Here is a 15624-nt window from a genome sequence, read left to right as displayed (position 1 = left end):
GTGGACTTTGGCGCCACCAAAAAAAAAAAAAAAATGCAGCTTGAGCTTGGAGAAGCGTCTCTCAGCAGATGCCACAGTCACTGGAGTGGTGACAGCGATTCCTAGTGCTATCCACATATTGGGATATACTTCCTTTAGACTTTTCTCCTCCAGAAAATCCAAAAGTTCAAGCTTTGTCATCTTGCATTTGGGCCAAGTTGGAAAAGATTGCATTTCCACCCTCAGTTCTTCCACAAGTAAGTCCGATCTATCTCCAGAGGTCAAGGTTTTGGTCAGTTCTCTGGTTTGCTTCCCAAGCTCATCAGGTGGCAGATCAGGGAAGTTTATGAGAACACTAAATTTACTGGCAATGTCACTCATCATTTCTGTTCCCTCTCTTAGTGATGAAATACACACATCAACAACTGGATGGAAAAAAGAAACTCTCATTCTCTTCAGTGCACCATTGAGCTGTTCATCGGGAGCCTAGTATGAAAACTGCCCTTTGGTAGTTCCGAGTCTTTTCTGCTTTAGAGCAGCAACCAATATTCATCTCAGGTGATGGTGACCTGGAGGCTAATGAGCTACCTCTCCCCCACTTTAAGAAAACGTGTCAAGTAGCCTAAGTGTAAAGGGTGTGTTTCAAGTTTATTGTACATATATATATTTTTATTTATTTATTTTCTAAATATTTATTTAATTATTTTTCTAATCTGTAATTTGGCGCCCTCTCTGTAATTTGGTGTCCTGGGCAGCCGCCTGAGTCGCCTATGCACAGAGCCGGCCCTGCATAATGCGACTGTCCATTTGTGCATGATTACATAAATCTGCGTTTCTCCGTGTGGAAAGTCGAGCTGGCAAACCGGTGACAATATTCCATTTTCTTTGGTTGCTTATTGTTTTCTCGTACCGAATAAGCATGACAAGTTTTTATTCGTATCAGAGTATTAGATCTTTCTTTCTAGACCTCCCTGAGTGAAACTTCATTTACGTCAATCTTTTCGAGATGCCATCACTAAGGAAAAGAGTAATTAAAGAAAAAAACTGAAATTCTTGTAAGGAAATACTTATGTAACCTTGAAGAGCACCGTCTGTTATCGTACATCGCCACCCAATGTTCACCATACCGCTACCACTACACTAGGCCCCAGTCTCACTCACTCTCACACTACAGTAGTAATCCATTCGCTCAGCCCTGTGGTGACGAGTACGAAACTGTTGTGTATCACAGTCATTGTTTTATCGCGTTATTAAAGTTTAAGAAATCACATCGCTGGAAACATAATCGTATTCGTGTCATCGAGAAATAAGGTAAGTTTCTGAATTATTTCTTGATTTATTTATAGTGATGATTAACATATCAGCTTGAGTAGTCAAGGGATAAATGTTAGGCCTACTCAGAGAGCTGTCTGAAAGTTTATTATTCTGAATGAATGCTTGAAGGGTTATGTTGGTAAAGCATTTATCATTAGTACAGGGATTTTCGGTGAGTAACATGGATGTTCAAAAGCCTGGTATGTTTTTGTATTTTGTTAACAGGATTAAGCGGAAAGTTATTTGAAGTATTTTATGAAAGCTCCTCAACAGGTGGGCCTCATGACTGGCAAGAATTCACTACAATTTGGAATAAATGGGAATAAAGCTATTGAGCTTACTGGGGGACAAAGTTCAAATATGAATTCATCACTAAAATTTGCACTGTACGATATGAAAACTCAATTTTGGCTTGTGTTGTCCACTAATGAAGCCAGTGTGTGGTTGGTGTCACCGCCAAGGTTTAGGTCATACTTAAGGGAAAAGGTCAAAGAGGAATTTACCTGCTGTGAGTTGACGCCATAGGTATAATTCAGTAGGCTACCCAGGAGTCGTTTCGAAAGTAGATAGATGACTGGTAGAAATGTAAGCCAAACGAGAGAGAGAGAGAGAGAGAGAGAGAGAGAGAGAGAGAGAGAGAGAGAGAGAGAGAGAGAGTAATTTAATCGCTCGTATTAAGCTGGTTAAAATTCAAACAGTAGCCCAAGGTAACTGTATAGTACCATTACAATACAGTGATATTCATTTCCTTCACAAAATAACTACAGTTTGACCCTTAACTATTATGATCTACACTACAATGACAATTAATACAGTAACAACATACAAATGAAAATGCATTTTAAAACAATGGATCATAACCACTGTCACCAGTTATCACTGAATGTCATATCTTATGACTTTTCTATATTTAGTGTCTCGTACAGTGAGCACACAAGTGAACGGTCTGATAAAAATGTCGTACTTGGTTGGGAGGTGATAATCAGTACGTGGTAATGATCATGTCTGTAACCCTGAAGCGAAGATAATAAAGATAAGGCTGAAGTTCAAGTGGAATAGTGTTTAGATTTTTCGTATGGCAACGATGCGTTCACGTTATGAAAATCAGAGAGCTGGGGTTTTAATTTTCTATAGCTTTCGAGAGGGGAGGAAGGGAGAAAAGCTAATTAGTTCACTTCTTAAGAGAGAAAAGTGAGAATTATGAAATAACTCCATTACATTCAGCATCTGCTGTTGGTGATTTGTTAGACTAACATGTTCAACATTAATCACTTCACTTGCTTTTGGAGTGAGCTTTAAAATGACATTATTTCAGGTTTATGAAATGAGTAAGTCTTTTCAGTGTTTAAGAGTAATTGTACTAGCCGACTTGCACTGCGGGAGGATTAAAATGATCTTATATATTGCGGTGAATGACTTGAAGTATTGAAACAGGAGACAGTAATTACGAATCATTCGGGAATCGAAACCGAGTTGGAACTTTGTATATAAAATGAATGCTGCTCTTCTACATGTTAGTAGGGAGTGGAAGATGACAGTCACCCTCAGTTAATGATATGTATTAATACTGAGCAAACAAACATTCTTTCTCTCTCTCTCTCTCATTACAGAAACCAAACGGGAAAAGAAACCGTTCCACCGTTTTCGCTCTAATAATCACTGAGCAAAAATTGCAAATGGTGTTAAGCCATTTCATGACCTTACACTCACACCCACACGTATAATATATGGAACTCACCATCGAGGGGCCAGAATTCGGTTCCACGATTTTCCTGATAAATTCCATGTTATATATATATATATATATATATATATATATATATATATATATATATATATATATATATATATATATATATATATATATATACACAGGGTGTTTCGAAATCAGAGCCCACTCCTCTAGAGCATGAACTAAAATTGATATGGACAAAAACAAACGTAATTCAGAACAGGTATTTATGTAAGTTTCTCTCTGAGTATTTAACATTTTGGGTGGCCTCCATCTGCCTGTACCACAGCCTACACTCTTGAGGAGTATGATTTCAGCAAATCACAAAAAAGCTGAGGCTCAAACTCCATTTCCCTGAGCACTTCGGTCACCTCTCTTCGCAGGTCGTCGAGGCTTGGTATACCATCATAGTTCACTGTGCGCACTTCAACATGATCCTTTACGATACTACCAATGTTTTCACACACATTAAGGTCAGGGGAGCTACCTGGAAATTCACTTGACGAGAAGAAATCGATACCACTGTTTCGAAGTAGCTCCTGTGTCTGAAGAGCCTTGAAACATGGTGCCTTATCATGCAAAAATGTGACCTCTTCAACAGATAACACATTTTCAGGATCTTTGAGGAAAGGAAATATTCCACCAGTAAGCACAGTTTCTCTAAAGTATTTGCCATTCCATGACTGTCCTTTTTCGTTGATGATCCACATTAACCATTTGGCTGTGAAACAGAAAAATTCCCAAACATTCAGGAAATTTCACAACTTGGCGATAGCGCACGTCATCGCTGATATCATCCAACTTTGCAGCCCAAATGATGTCATTTTTATGATTTGGCTTCCTGACTGTGTAACTTAAGAATTCATCTCATGCAGCAACATGGAGAAAGTCAGCTTCATCCCAATCTTTAAGAAATGAACCACAAAACCATGCACGGTCTTCTCTCTGTTACTGAGTGATGTTGGGCTTCCTGATAACATGAAATGGTTTGATACCAGATTTTTTCAACTCACGATATACAGCACTATAACTTCTTTTCTTTCCCCGTTTTGTTTCTAGTTCAAGCGCCAATTTACATAAAGACTTTCTTGGTCTACCCACCGCCTCAGCTATGATGTCTTTTGACTCCCGAGAAAGGACTTCAGGCCTTCCAAGATTCTCACTCTTTTTGCGATGACAGTCATATGGATTTTTGTTCCAGTTTCTTTTAACAAAGGATTCATCTCTTTTAATGTATTTAGCTATCCAGGAACGTGAATGAAGGATGCGCAAGCATCCCTGGCTTCTCTGAAGGTTATAGCCCAGATTCGGTCAATCCATCTGATTTCCTCCGAGTTGTTAGCCATGGCTGTATCTAACTCCGTCACTCAGTCTGAAAATACAAGAAATGTAAAATGCTTAATAGAAACTTAAAATAATGTACTTGGAGATAGGCTATAGCAGAAAACTTCATAACTTTCCATTTGTTCTGTAGAGGGTGGGCTCTAATTTCGAAACACCAGGTATATATATATATATATATATATATATATATATATATATATATATATATATATATATATATATATATATATATATAATATATGTATACATACATATATATATATATATATATATATATATATATATATATATATGTATGTATATAATATATATTCCACAGAATGGATCTAGGTTTGATATTTAACAGATGATTGAGGTACAATCTATACTCTATAGGGTGTTCATGCTATTCATATAATTATCTATTGCAGGCAAATATATTCTAATCATGTGGCTTTGGATAGTTGGAATTATTTCGTTTATTGTGGCTGTTCGGACCATATACCAACGACGGTCTGGGGTTTGTCCTTCGAAAAGATTATTGGACGGCAAAACTGCAATAGTCACTGGTTCTTCGGCAGGTATGTGGACTGCGACTGCCCTCATTTATTTCTTCATTATCTTTTATCATTTCTTGCTTATTAGACGTCACTGAAATTGGTTTTCATCTCTGTCGATCTCATTTACTTTCTCCACATATCACAGAACTGAGAATCTTTTTTCTACGTTTTCTCTTCTCTTGCAGTTAGTTTTCCTTCATCTGTTCTTCCATCGCTCTCTCCATCCTTATCTCTCTCTTATTTTATTCACGATTTCTCTATTACCTGTTTTGAAATTCATGTCCCTGCCTTTTCGAGGCACTGATATCTATGGATTATCGAGGATGAGGTAGAAATTTACCTTGATTTCTGTCATCTTCAAGTCGACAATATCCCTCAAGTAATCGAGTTGTCTGATTTCCATATAATACCAGGACTTTTACTCCTGATGCAAAGTGTTAGATGCTGCTTTCGATGTTTTCCCTGTTCATAAATGTTCAGTCGCTATAAACTAACGTCATCAGGTATCAGAGCTATTCATTACTTTTCAGGTATCGGCAAGGAGACAGCGAGAGACCTTGCCCGCAGAGGCGCGCGTGTCATCCTTGCTTGCAGAAATGTAGCGAAGGCGCAAAGAGTAGCAGGTTTGTAGCAAACCATTTGCGCATGCTTTGTTTCCGAGACAGTGTATCGTAAATGAACTTTTCCCTTCCCTATTACAGAAAAGGGTAAAGGAATGATGAACAGATGTTTAGATCTCTGTATCGTTATACTGGTCTAGGATTTTTAAATTGTCTTTCTGTATGTCTGTTCACATGGTATCTCAAAAGTTATTTTTGGCTTTGATGAAGTGTCTTAGAAGTAGTGAAGCAATGATTTGAATTTAATTTCTAAATATTAAAGAGACATGGCAACATTATAGAAATTTCTCTAAAATGTGTGCTGAGGTCTTTGTGGGAAAATTCCGGCTAATGGATCTCATGAAAATCTCAAACATGTAGAGTTTCAGGGAAAATTAAAATAGATTCCGCAGTAAACTGTGATCCTAAATTTGGCGAAATATTATCCCAGGTAAATTATTAGATTTTCTTTGTTTGAAAGAAAGCATTCAAGCATTAGTACTGATTGCAGTAATAGTATGGTAATATCCACAGTTTACCTCCAGGTTACTGAAATTTTTAATTAATAGTTTGGATTCACGGTTCTACCATGGAAATTAGATTCATTTATGGTTCTATCGTGGAAAATTAAATTCACACTCACGTTTCTACAATGGAAACTTACAAGTTCCAGGATTTTATGCTACCCTACACCAGGGGATTTTTGTTTCCTTCATATAATGAGGTACAAATATGTAGATGGTCATAAGTAATGCACCTTGACAGCGTCATGCTCTTATGCCATATATTATTTAGATTAATTTTAAAATTGTACTGACTGATTGATTGACTGATTTATGTTATTTATTTATTACTGATTTTATCTGAAAATGTTTTTACTTATGTATTCTTCATCTTTTTATGGTTTTTTCCCCTTAGAATGATTTAATTTTGTAGAAGCATTCTGATCGCGCTTATGACCTTTTTCTGTCACAATTACCGTGGATAATAATAATAATAATAATAATAATAATAATAATAATAATAATAATAATAATAATAATAATAATAATAATAATATGCTAATTATAACTTTAGGGAATCTGTCGAGTTCTACTTTTTTCTTCTCAGGGAATAAGAAAAATTTTTGAGTTCAATTTTACAACTTTCTTACCGTAGAATGCTAACAGACACGAATAAAAATTCTCTATTTAAATGACAAATATCTTCCAAAAGACGACATCATCGGAACGACCGGGAACGGCCAAGTCTACGTCAAGCAGCTGGACACCTCCGACCTCAGCTCCGTCAGGAGGTTCGCAAAGGACATCATCGACACCGAAAAAGAGCTCCACATTCTGGTACGCATCGTCCTGTCGATAGTTCCCAAGCTCAGATTTTTAGAGATAAATAGACATACTGATATCTCTTGGCTTTTGGATTTCTTTGTTTATAATTTTGGGGATTTATCGTCGTTAATTAACTGCCATTATTTCTATATATGCAAAATTTACCATATATTTATGTAAAAGGGAATCATAAAAATTTGGTAATTGAAGCTAGCATAAGACTATAAAATTTAATAGCTTTTGTATAAGTAAAATTTTTCCAAAAACATTAAAAGCTGTTGAAAATGTCGAGATGTTATTCGTCAACCGATACATGTCCATATGAATAGGGTGAAGTATTACTGACTTAAGCTGTTTTGCAATTATGTGTTGTATTGGGTGAGAAAATTTCCCGGCTGAACTGTTAGCCTTTAGTATTTAAAATGGCTAATAAATATATATATATATGTATATATACATATAAACACACACACACAAATAATATATATATATATATATATATATATATATATATATATATATATATATATATATATATATATATATATATATATATATATATATATATATATATACAGAGAGAGAGAGAGAGACTCCTGGTTATCCTGATTTCATACCATCTCTTGGTCCTCATCATCAGAATAGTTAATGGGAAAAAATCTCCTATTGGCCTTTGCATTTGAATAAGAAAAAGTAAGAGACCCTCTCCTCACGAGGAAAAAGTCATTTGGTACAGTCATAATCTCGTTTAACTAATGAACTATTGAACCATATGCACTGAAAGTTTCCACAGCATTACAAGGCACGTCCCTACATACGCTTGTGTTCTCTTGCTTCCTGGATTTTAATGTCCCTCCATTGGCCTTCTACCCTACGTATCTAGGTCTCCATGGGCTCCATTCTCTTAACATTTCAACTCGTTCTTCCCACATAACCTGGTCATTTCAAAACACTATGACTCATCTTTACTCTATTTTTGCCCACTTATCCAAATCACTAAATTCCTCATTCTTTGAGTCCTTTCTACTCCACATATACTACGCAAACAATAATTTGAAATTATCCAACTTTATTTTTCCTCTCCTTCGCAATCAAAATCTGCATTTCAATTTCATAAATGAGAAGTTGGCTCAGTCGTCCCTACAATGAATTCAAGAAGTACTTCTCTGACACACCTCTCTCATTCTACCTCGTCCGTTATATAACATACCGAAATACTTATACAAATCAGCCACTTTTGTTATTCTTACACTTTTTATATAAGCTTTCAGTGTTCCATACTCCTGACTTTCTTAAGTGTCCTATTTGACAAATCCTTTCACTTTTTCGATGGTGTCAGTTCCACAATTTCTCTTCACGGTCAGTATTTTAAATATATGTATATACATATACGTGCAGTACATAAATTAATATATATATATATTATATATATATATATATATATATATATATATATATATATATATATATATGAATGTGAAGAAAAAGGCCCATAAAACACTATTTGAGCGTTGCAACCATACATTTCGGGCACTTCCTTTTGTGCCCCTGTTCCAGTGAACAGAGGCACAGAAGGAAGTGCCCGAATATATGGTTGCAACGTTCAAATAGTGTTTTATGGGCCTTTTTATCTTCATATTATACTGTAGTATTACAGTAAAAGACATTCATGTATGAATGTATATAATTATATATGTGTATGGGTATATCTTTATTCGTGTCTTTATATATATGCCCATATCAATACATTTGTTACGAAAACTCATGGCCTTTGACTTGTTCTGTAATCAGGTATACCCATTATGCTTAACAATAATAATAGTAACTGTGTGTGTGTACTAAGTTTCCATGATTATCTTAACTGCTTACATTTCATTTCTTGCAAAACAGGTCAATAACGCTGGAATGGCGGCACCCAGTGATAAAAAACTGACCTCTGACGGTCTGGAACTAACGATGGCAACCAATCATTTCGGGCACTTCCTCTTGACCAACATGCTCTTAGGTCAGTGGTGACCTCTTCATTAAACATGAGATTTTCCAAGGTGTGAGAGAGATTATCCTTAAACATTATGCTTATGCCTAGCCTGTCAGTAGTCATCTGGGGTTCTTTCTAACGGGAAGACTGGATTCCCTTCAGTAGGAGTGGGTATTCACCTGGGGTTCTTTCCAAGGGGGAGACTGGATTCCCTTCAGTAGGAGTGGGTATTCACCTGGGTTCTTTCCAAAGGGGAGAATGGATTCCCTTCAGTGAGTAGGTATTTACCTGGGGTTTTTTCCAAGGGGGTGACTGGATTCCCTTCAGTGGGAGTGGGTATTTACCTGTTATTCTTTCCAAGGGGGAGACTGGATTCCCTTCCGTAGGAGTGGGTATTCACCTGGGGTTCTTTCCAAAGTGGAGACTGGATTCCCTTCAGTGAGTGGGTATTTACCTGGGGTTCTTTCCAAGGGGGTGACTGGATTCCCTTCAGTGGGAATGGGTATTTACCTGGAGTTCTTTGTTAGGGGGTGACTAGTTTCCCTTCAGTGGGAGTGCATATTCACCTGGGGTTATTTCTAAGGGAGAGGCTGAATTCCTTTCACCATGTAGCTTTGGTTCGACCAGTTAGAAACCCTGAAACTGTTTAGTCAGTTCTGAACTTTACATCATCCTTTTCGCATAGATCTGAATATGCTGGTAGTGTGGTGTTGTTGCTAAAGTATCAGTTATTACAAATGAATCAGTTTTATTCACCTTTTAAGCAAGTTAGAAAGGTAGAATCGAAAATGTTGGAATGTCAGTTCTAAGTTTTTAAATTTATCAACAAACTCTTCTCTTGACAGTATTAAATTACTGGTATTCACCCAAAATGGTAGCGAAAGTAGCGCTTCTAATAACCTTAATGAAAATATAATATAGATTTTTTGGAAATTATGTAAAAACGGGTTGTTGTAAACTTAACGAAATGAATAATAAAATATATATATATATATATATATATATATATATATATATATATATATATATATATATATATATATATAATGCCGTACTAGAATTGGGACTAAACCATACCCAAGTTATATAATGTCAGGAAACTTAGTTTTTGCGGTGTTTTTATTTTCCATTTCGTATGGAAAAAATTCAGGATAATAAATTGTATAGTATGACTGTTCAGAGTAACTATACAATTTCTATGATTTCAGTAAAAAAAATTCTTATCTAACTAGTGTCTCAACCACATCACAGGTCTCCTGAAGAAAAGTGCACCAAGCAGGGTCGTCAACGTTTCCTCAGATGGGCATTACTTCTGCAGGAATTTGGTGACAGATGACCTGAATTATGAGAAGAGACCCTATCCTGGCTCTTTGGGTAGTTACGGACAGACCAAATTAGCTAATGTTCTTTTCACTGTGGAACTGGCAGAGAGGATGAAAGATACAGGTAAGGAACTGGGAGTTGAAGCACCATTTTATTCCATAATATTCTGAGGCATCAAGGAGAAGGTTTAGACACAACCCAAGTCAAGAGGATACTTCAATTTTTTTGCACCTGTACTTAAGGCTACATTGACATATTATAGTCTAAGTTGCAATTATTCACAATTTATTTGCAGCGGAACAGTGGGCAATCCCTTGTGCCATGCAGCACCGTAAAGAAAGATTCCAAGAATGCACTCAGGCATCTGATTTGGCAGTGGCCAACGATCACTTAACCTAACCATACCTAACAGCTATTGTTGAAGTGATTGTATTATGTTGAATTCATTGTTGAAGTGATTGTATTATGTTTAATTCACCGTGTTTTCATGTCATTCAATCCTTCATGGTTCAAATTTAAGGAGAAATTGCTAACAGTAGTCAAAGGGTTTAGTCCACGAAATATTTTCTCTGACTTCTAAGCCCGGTAGGGGGTTAGTGCCGTCAGTGCACCTCATGCGGTGCACTGTATCCGTTTCAGCGCTGAATGACCTCAGAGGTCCCAGTGCTTGGCCTTTGGCCTAAATTCTGTATTCAGTTCAATTCAGTACTACTTCCCTTCCTTACATCCGTCTCATTTACTCCGAAGGTCGCAAAATTACCATCTTCTTAACCTTTCAGTCGCTCTGCAAGCGCACAAGTGTCTACGAAACATGTGACATATGTAGCAACCTGATTGCTTGTAGAAACAGGCCTCATACTTTATATGTAATTGTTCTTGTCAGTTGAATTAAAGCAGTTTTCCCCTGTAAACTGTTTCTGTTGTATGCAGTAGGTCATATAATGAATTTTATGCGTATAATGAGAATACCAGTATTAAAACCTTCAGTAATGAAAAGCATTAGATGTTAGTTGTGACATGCTTCACGTTGACGTCTTAGGAAATATTTCATCAGTAACCAATTAGTTATTACCCGGTTATCTGTTAATGTGGTGTGAGATAGGTCTGCCAGAAAAAAAAAAGATTGTTTTTGCCTCTTATAAATCACGATGTTATGCATCAGAACATCAGATTTATTTTTGGGTAAATTTTGTCCTTTACTTTATATCTACTACAGAGACGAAATTAAGTTTTCGATAAGCTTTCGATCAACTTCCTTTGCAGACATCGTAGTTCAAGTGCTTTCGTATATTCCTATGAGAACATAGCATGAGAGAGAGTAAAATGTTTATTTCCTACTTTATGCACCAGTGATTCGCAGGTTCCTTGTCACTTGATATAATTATGTGGAGCATTGAAGGTAATAACTTAGGCACCGGTAACCGTTTCTCCTAGAAAATAATCATATGAAGTCTTTCACGTAATGAGAGATGCTTGTGCCAATACAGTGAATTTTATGACTCTTGTTGCTTCTTTTTGATAGGGGTGACAACGAACTCCCTTCATCCAGGATGTGTAGACACTGAAATCTTCTACAAACAAGGATTTAAAATATTAGGTTATATGGTTGGATTTCTCTTCAAACTGATGGCGAAGGTAAGACTTGAGTTTTACCATTTTTTAAGTAATCCTTTTAAAAAGGAGAAAAAGGCAAATAGATTATAAATTTACCTCAGAACAGAAAGGAAATCAGTGGATTCGCAACATATACACGAGATTTTATCTTGTATGGTGTCATAATTGCGTGGTTTGATTTCGATTGTCACACAAGAGTTCCTTAAAGCACAAAAGAAGAAAGTTTATGTATCGAATGGATTTTAAAATGTTCCCAGATTGTTTGAAGGACATATATATAATCATGATGATGACATCACTTGCGCAGTACGCGTGTTTAGTTTCAACCGCGTCTAGAATGTGATCCATGTGTGCTGCAGGTCCACCGTATTTACGGATTATTTTGCCCCTAATGTGAATGAAACTTTGGCATTACAGTTCCTTTTCTTAACATACATTCCTAATGAAATGTCTCTATCCTTATTTTTCTAAGTCTCTCAGACCTAATATGTTTGATTAAAGGGGTATTGTACCTGTTATGCATTTTACCTGAATTGTGAGAAAGATGTTTAATTTAGGCTTGGATAAAGAGACGATCAGCAACAATTTCCTCTGTTGACATTGTCATAGAAATCTTTGTCCCCACAAGATTCAAGACCAACCGAATGAAAGACATTTTACTATTTGCATTCTGCTTAGATAGTGAAGTTCCTACGGTAAGGTGTTTATGTGCCATGATTGAGGGTAAAACACTTTTAACATGAAATGGCCGTTAAGCTTACGCTGTATCCGAATTTTAGTTAATTATAATATTAAATCAACAACAGTCGTCTTAAAATTTTAATGATGTGCCACAGAGCATTAGGCTTTAGGCTGATAGGCAAACTTCATAATCACAAAACACTGGACCCTAGCGGTTATAGGTACCTAGCTCTGTAAGCTTGCTTCGAAGTCTTTCACATTAAAAGACGTATCTTTTTTTTTTTCAATTTCAGGATGAAGCGCTCGGTGCGCAGACTTCTATTCACTTGGCAGTGTCAGAAGAAGTGGAAAATACCTCAGGGGAATATTTTGCTGACTGCAAGGTAAAATCTGTGTTATCTCTCAGCTGACATACACCTGTTCGTTGGTTGGGCAAGCTAACTCTCGGTATTATGAAACTAATACTTTGACAAACAGTACTTTATCTTGTCTTTGCCCTAACAATATCATAAATATGGTCTCTCTTTTCTTACACTAGGTAACTTAGTCTGCTTCTTGTAACATACCATAAAAATAATGACGTCAGTACTTTAGTTAATTTAGCTCTAACATTACAGCTTCCTGTTTCACGTGAAAATGAGCAGCTACCGATACATAAAATCTTTAGGAGCAGTCACAGATAACTTATGTTTTGCTATAAAAGTTAAAGAATGCAGAACCCCCCGAACAACTATAGCGTTCTGGTTGATTTTAACCTGCATGTCTATGTGAAATTCATCTGAAATAACTTAACAGCAAGGGCTATCAAGGAATCAAGAAGAGGAATGGAGCGCGCAAACACACCCATCTATATATATATATATATATATATATATATATATATATATATATATATATATATATATATATATATATATATATATATATATATATATATATATATATATATGTCCACGTTTTTGTCTTTATTTGTCTGCTGTAAACATTAGCCCAACATCACACTTTCTTTTAAGTCTCAACGTTCTCGATACGCCAACATGTCGAGAAATTATATCTGAAATTTGAAATTTATCTACACTTTCTCATTGCACAAATTACAGACGGTTTATGTATTTATTTATGTATTTTCAGATTTCACCGAGATCAGATCTGGCCAAAGATCGTGGATTGGCCAAGAAGCTTTGGGAGGTGAGCGAGACGCTAGTCAACCTTAGTCAGGAAGACCTCAACCATGGTGGAAAATAGAAATTGCAGAAGAGTTATTGTGACTCCTCTCTCGGGAGAGAGTTCCCAGCGCTATTGCCTAAATAAAAATCTTTTCTGTGGCATTCGTGAGGGAATTCTTTACTCGTAATCCTTGATAATAGTTATAAAGAATCTATTCATTACCGAAATTTCTAAAAATATCATTACAAATTTCTTCACATGATGAATTACTTGACAGAAAAGCCTTTTAACATTTTTACTGGATCACCTCCGTATGAAATTTTCTTTGAACATTGATGACTGATTTGTTTTTCTCCAGAATTACTCTAAACCATTTTGATAATTATATATCCAAACATGCATAAAAGGCATTTTTATATACTCATATTTTTGTTCAATAACTGTAAATGTACTTATAATAGTTTCCTGTCCTCTGCAGTCCCACAGTCCCATTTAACATCACCTAAAATGAATTAATCTTTTTTCACAAATCAGCCATAGATGTATTGTTATGTAAAGATTCTGTAAAAAATTATCTAACATTTTTGTTGAATTACTTCCCTCACGATCATTAATTCCATCCAGTTTACTCTAGAAATATTCCTTTATGAATGTAGTTCAGTTAAGTCTAATTAATGTGTTGTTTTTAAATTATGTGTTGTAGCGTAGGTTGTGTTACAGTTTGAGGTGATGATTTATGAAATTGTACCCAGAAGCAGAGATTGAGGTGCTGACAACGAAAACAAGGAACTATAATTGTAAATTAACATTATGTATGTCTGTATATAACCTCAATTGTTTTTGAAATAAGAACTGAAGTTAAAGAATGTATTTGTAACGATTACAAAATTGTTTCATAAAACAAACTCTATGCATAATGTCAAGGACGGCTCAAGGTCATTTGGTGCCCTAGGCGAGAGTGGACTTTGGCGTCCCCACCAAAAAACAAAAAAAAACGCAGCATGTGCACATTTATTATTTATTTTCAATGCAACACTGCAAACAAAAACCTGTAGAAAAAATACAAACTATTTTAATAATTATGTTGATAATAATATAATAAGTAACACCTCCAGGTGTAGTGCAAATGTTTTGGAAAAAAGGTGCAAAATCCAAAAAGCAATGTAAAACAGTCCAATCAAAAGTAAAAAGCAAATGTTGAAGTTTCAGAGCAAGGAAATTTTGTACTTTCCTGTTTGGTTATAGTATTCAGTAACAAAACTCTTGAAAACAATTAACACAATGTGCAAACAAGGCAATCTTAAACGATTAATAGCACTAACATCTCCAATGTTCTTTAAAACTTTACACGTCTCGATCCCCTAGCAGTAAGGCATCTATGATTTCATCAAATGAAATTTGTTTAGACACTTCCTGATTAATACTTATTAACGCCAGTCCATTCAGGCGTTCCTGAGACATTGTAGATCTCAAATAAGTTTTAATCAGCTTCAGCTTGGAGAAACGTCTCTCAGCAGATGCCACAGTCACTGGAGCGGTGACAGCGATTCTGTGCTATCCACATATTGGGATAGACTTCCTTTAGATTTTTCTCCTCCAGAAAATCCAAAAGTTCAAGCGTTGTCATCTTGCATTTAGGCCAAGTTGGAAAAGATTGCATTTCCACCCTCAGTTCTTCCACAAGTAAGTCCGACCTATCTCCAGTGGTCAAGGTTTTGGTCAGTTCTTTGGCTTGCTTCCCAAGCTCATCAGGTGGCAGATCTGGGAAGTTTATGAGAACACAAAATTTACTGGCAATGTCACTCATCATTTCTGTTCCCTCTCTTAGTGATGAAATACACACATCAACAATTGCATTGAAAATAGAAACCCCCATTCTCTTCAGTGCATCATTGAGCTGCTCATCGGGAGCCTCATATGATAACTGCCTTTTGGCAGTTTCGAGTTTTTTCTGCTTTATCGCAGCAACCAATATTCATCTCAGGTGATGACCTGGAGGCTAATGAGCTATCCCTCCCCCACTTTA

The 15624-nt window shown here is 36.0% G+C and overlaps 2 protein-coding genes across 4 annotated transcripts in view; one reads left to right on the top strand and one right to left on the bottom strand.

Moving 5' to 3' along the window:
* LOC136829419 (uncharacterized) overlaps positions 1-15624 on the bottom strand; it is a 195235-nt gene that overhangs the window by 87157 nt on the left and 92454 nt on the right. The gene's annotated exons all lie outside the window — the stretch shown is intronic.
* Positions 72-14181, top strand: LOC136829417 (retinol dehydrogenase 11-like). 2 transcript variants are annotated; one of them, XM_067087971.1, is made up of 9 exons: positions 72-236; positions 4780-4929; positions 5439-5531; positions 6723-6847; positions 8726-8840; positions 10065-10259; positions 11659-11771; positions 12725-12814; positions 13563-14181. In XM_067087971.1, the coding sequence occupies exons 2-9, from the start codon at positions 4797-4799 to the stop codon at positions 13674-13676; spliced, it is 978 nt and encodes a 325-aa protein (XP_066944072.1). In that variant the 5' UTR covers positions 72-236; positions 4780-4796; the 3' UTR covers positions 13677-14181. The 2 variants fall into 2 exon arrangements, with proteins under 2 accessions (XP_066944072.1, XP_066944071.1); XM_067087970.1 differs by lacking the exon at positions 72-236 and adding an exon at positions 789-1290.

This window comes from Macrobrachium rosenbergii, chromosome 44 (genome assembly GCF_040412425.1).
Source record: "Macrobrachium rosenbergii isolate ZJJX-2024 chromosome 44, ASM4041242v1, whole genome shotgun sequence".
Lineage (NCBI taxonomy): Eukaryota > Metazoa > Arthropoda > Malacostraca > Decapoda > Palaemonidae > Macrobrachium > Macrobrachium rosenbergii.
This window is presented reverse-complemented; position numbering and strand designations above follow the sequence as displayed.

What these genes read in the sequence shown, in the direction of transcription:
- LOC136829417 (XM_067087971.1), top strand. Translation starts at nt 4,797, where the DNA reads ATGTGGCTTTGGATAGTTGGAATTATTTCGTTTATTGTGGCTGTTCGG. An exon ending in AGTCACTGGTTCTTCGGCAG is followed by an intron (nt 4,930 to 5,438) that starts GTATGTGGACTG and finishes ATTACTTTTCAG; the next exon opens with GTATCGGCAAGGAGACAGCG. An exon ending in GAAGGCGCAAAGAGTAGCAG is followed by an intron (nt 5,532 to 6,722) that starts GTTTGTAGCAAA and finishes ATCTTCCAAAAG; the next exon opens with ACGACATCATCGGAACGACC.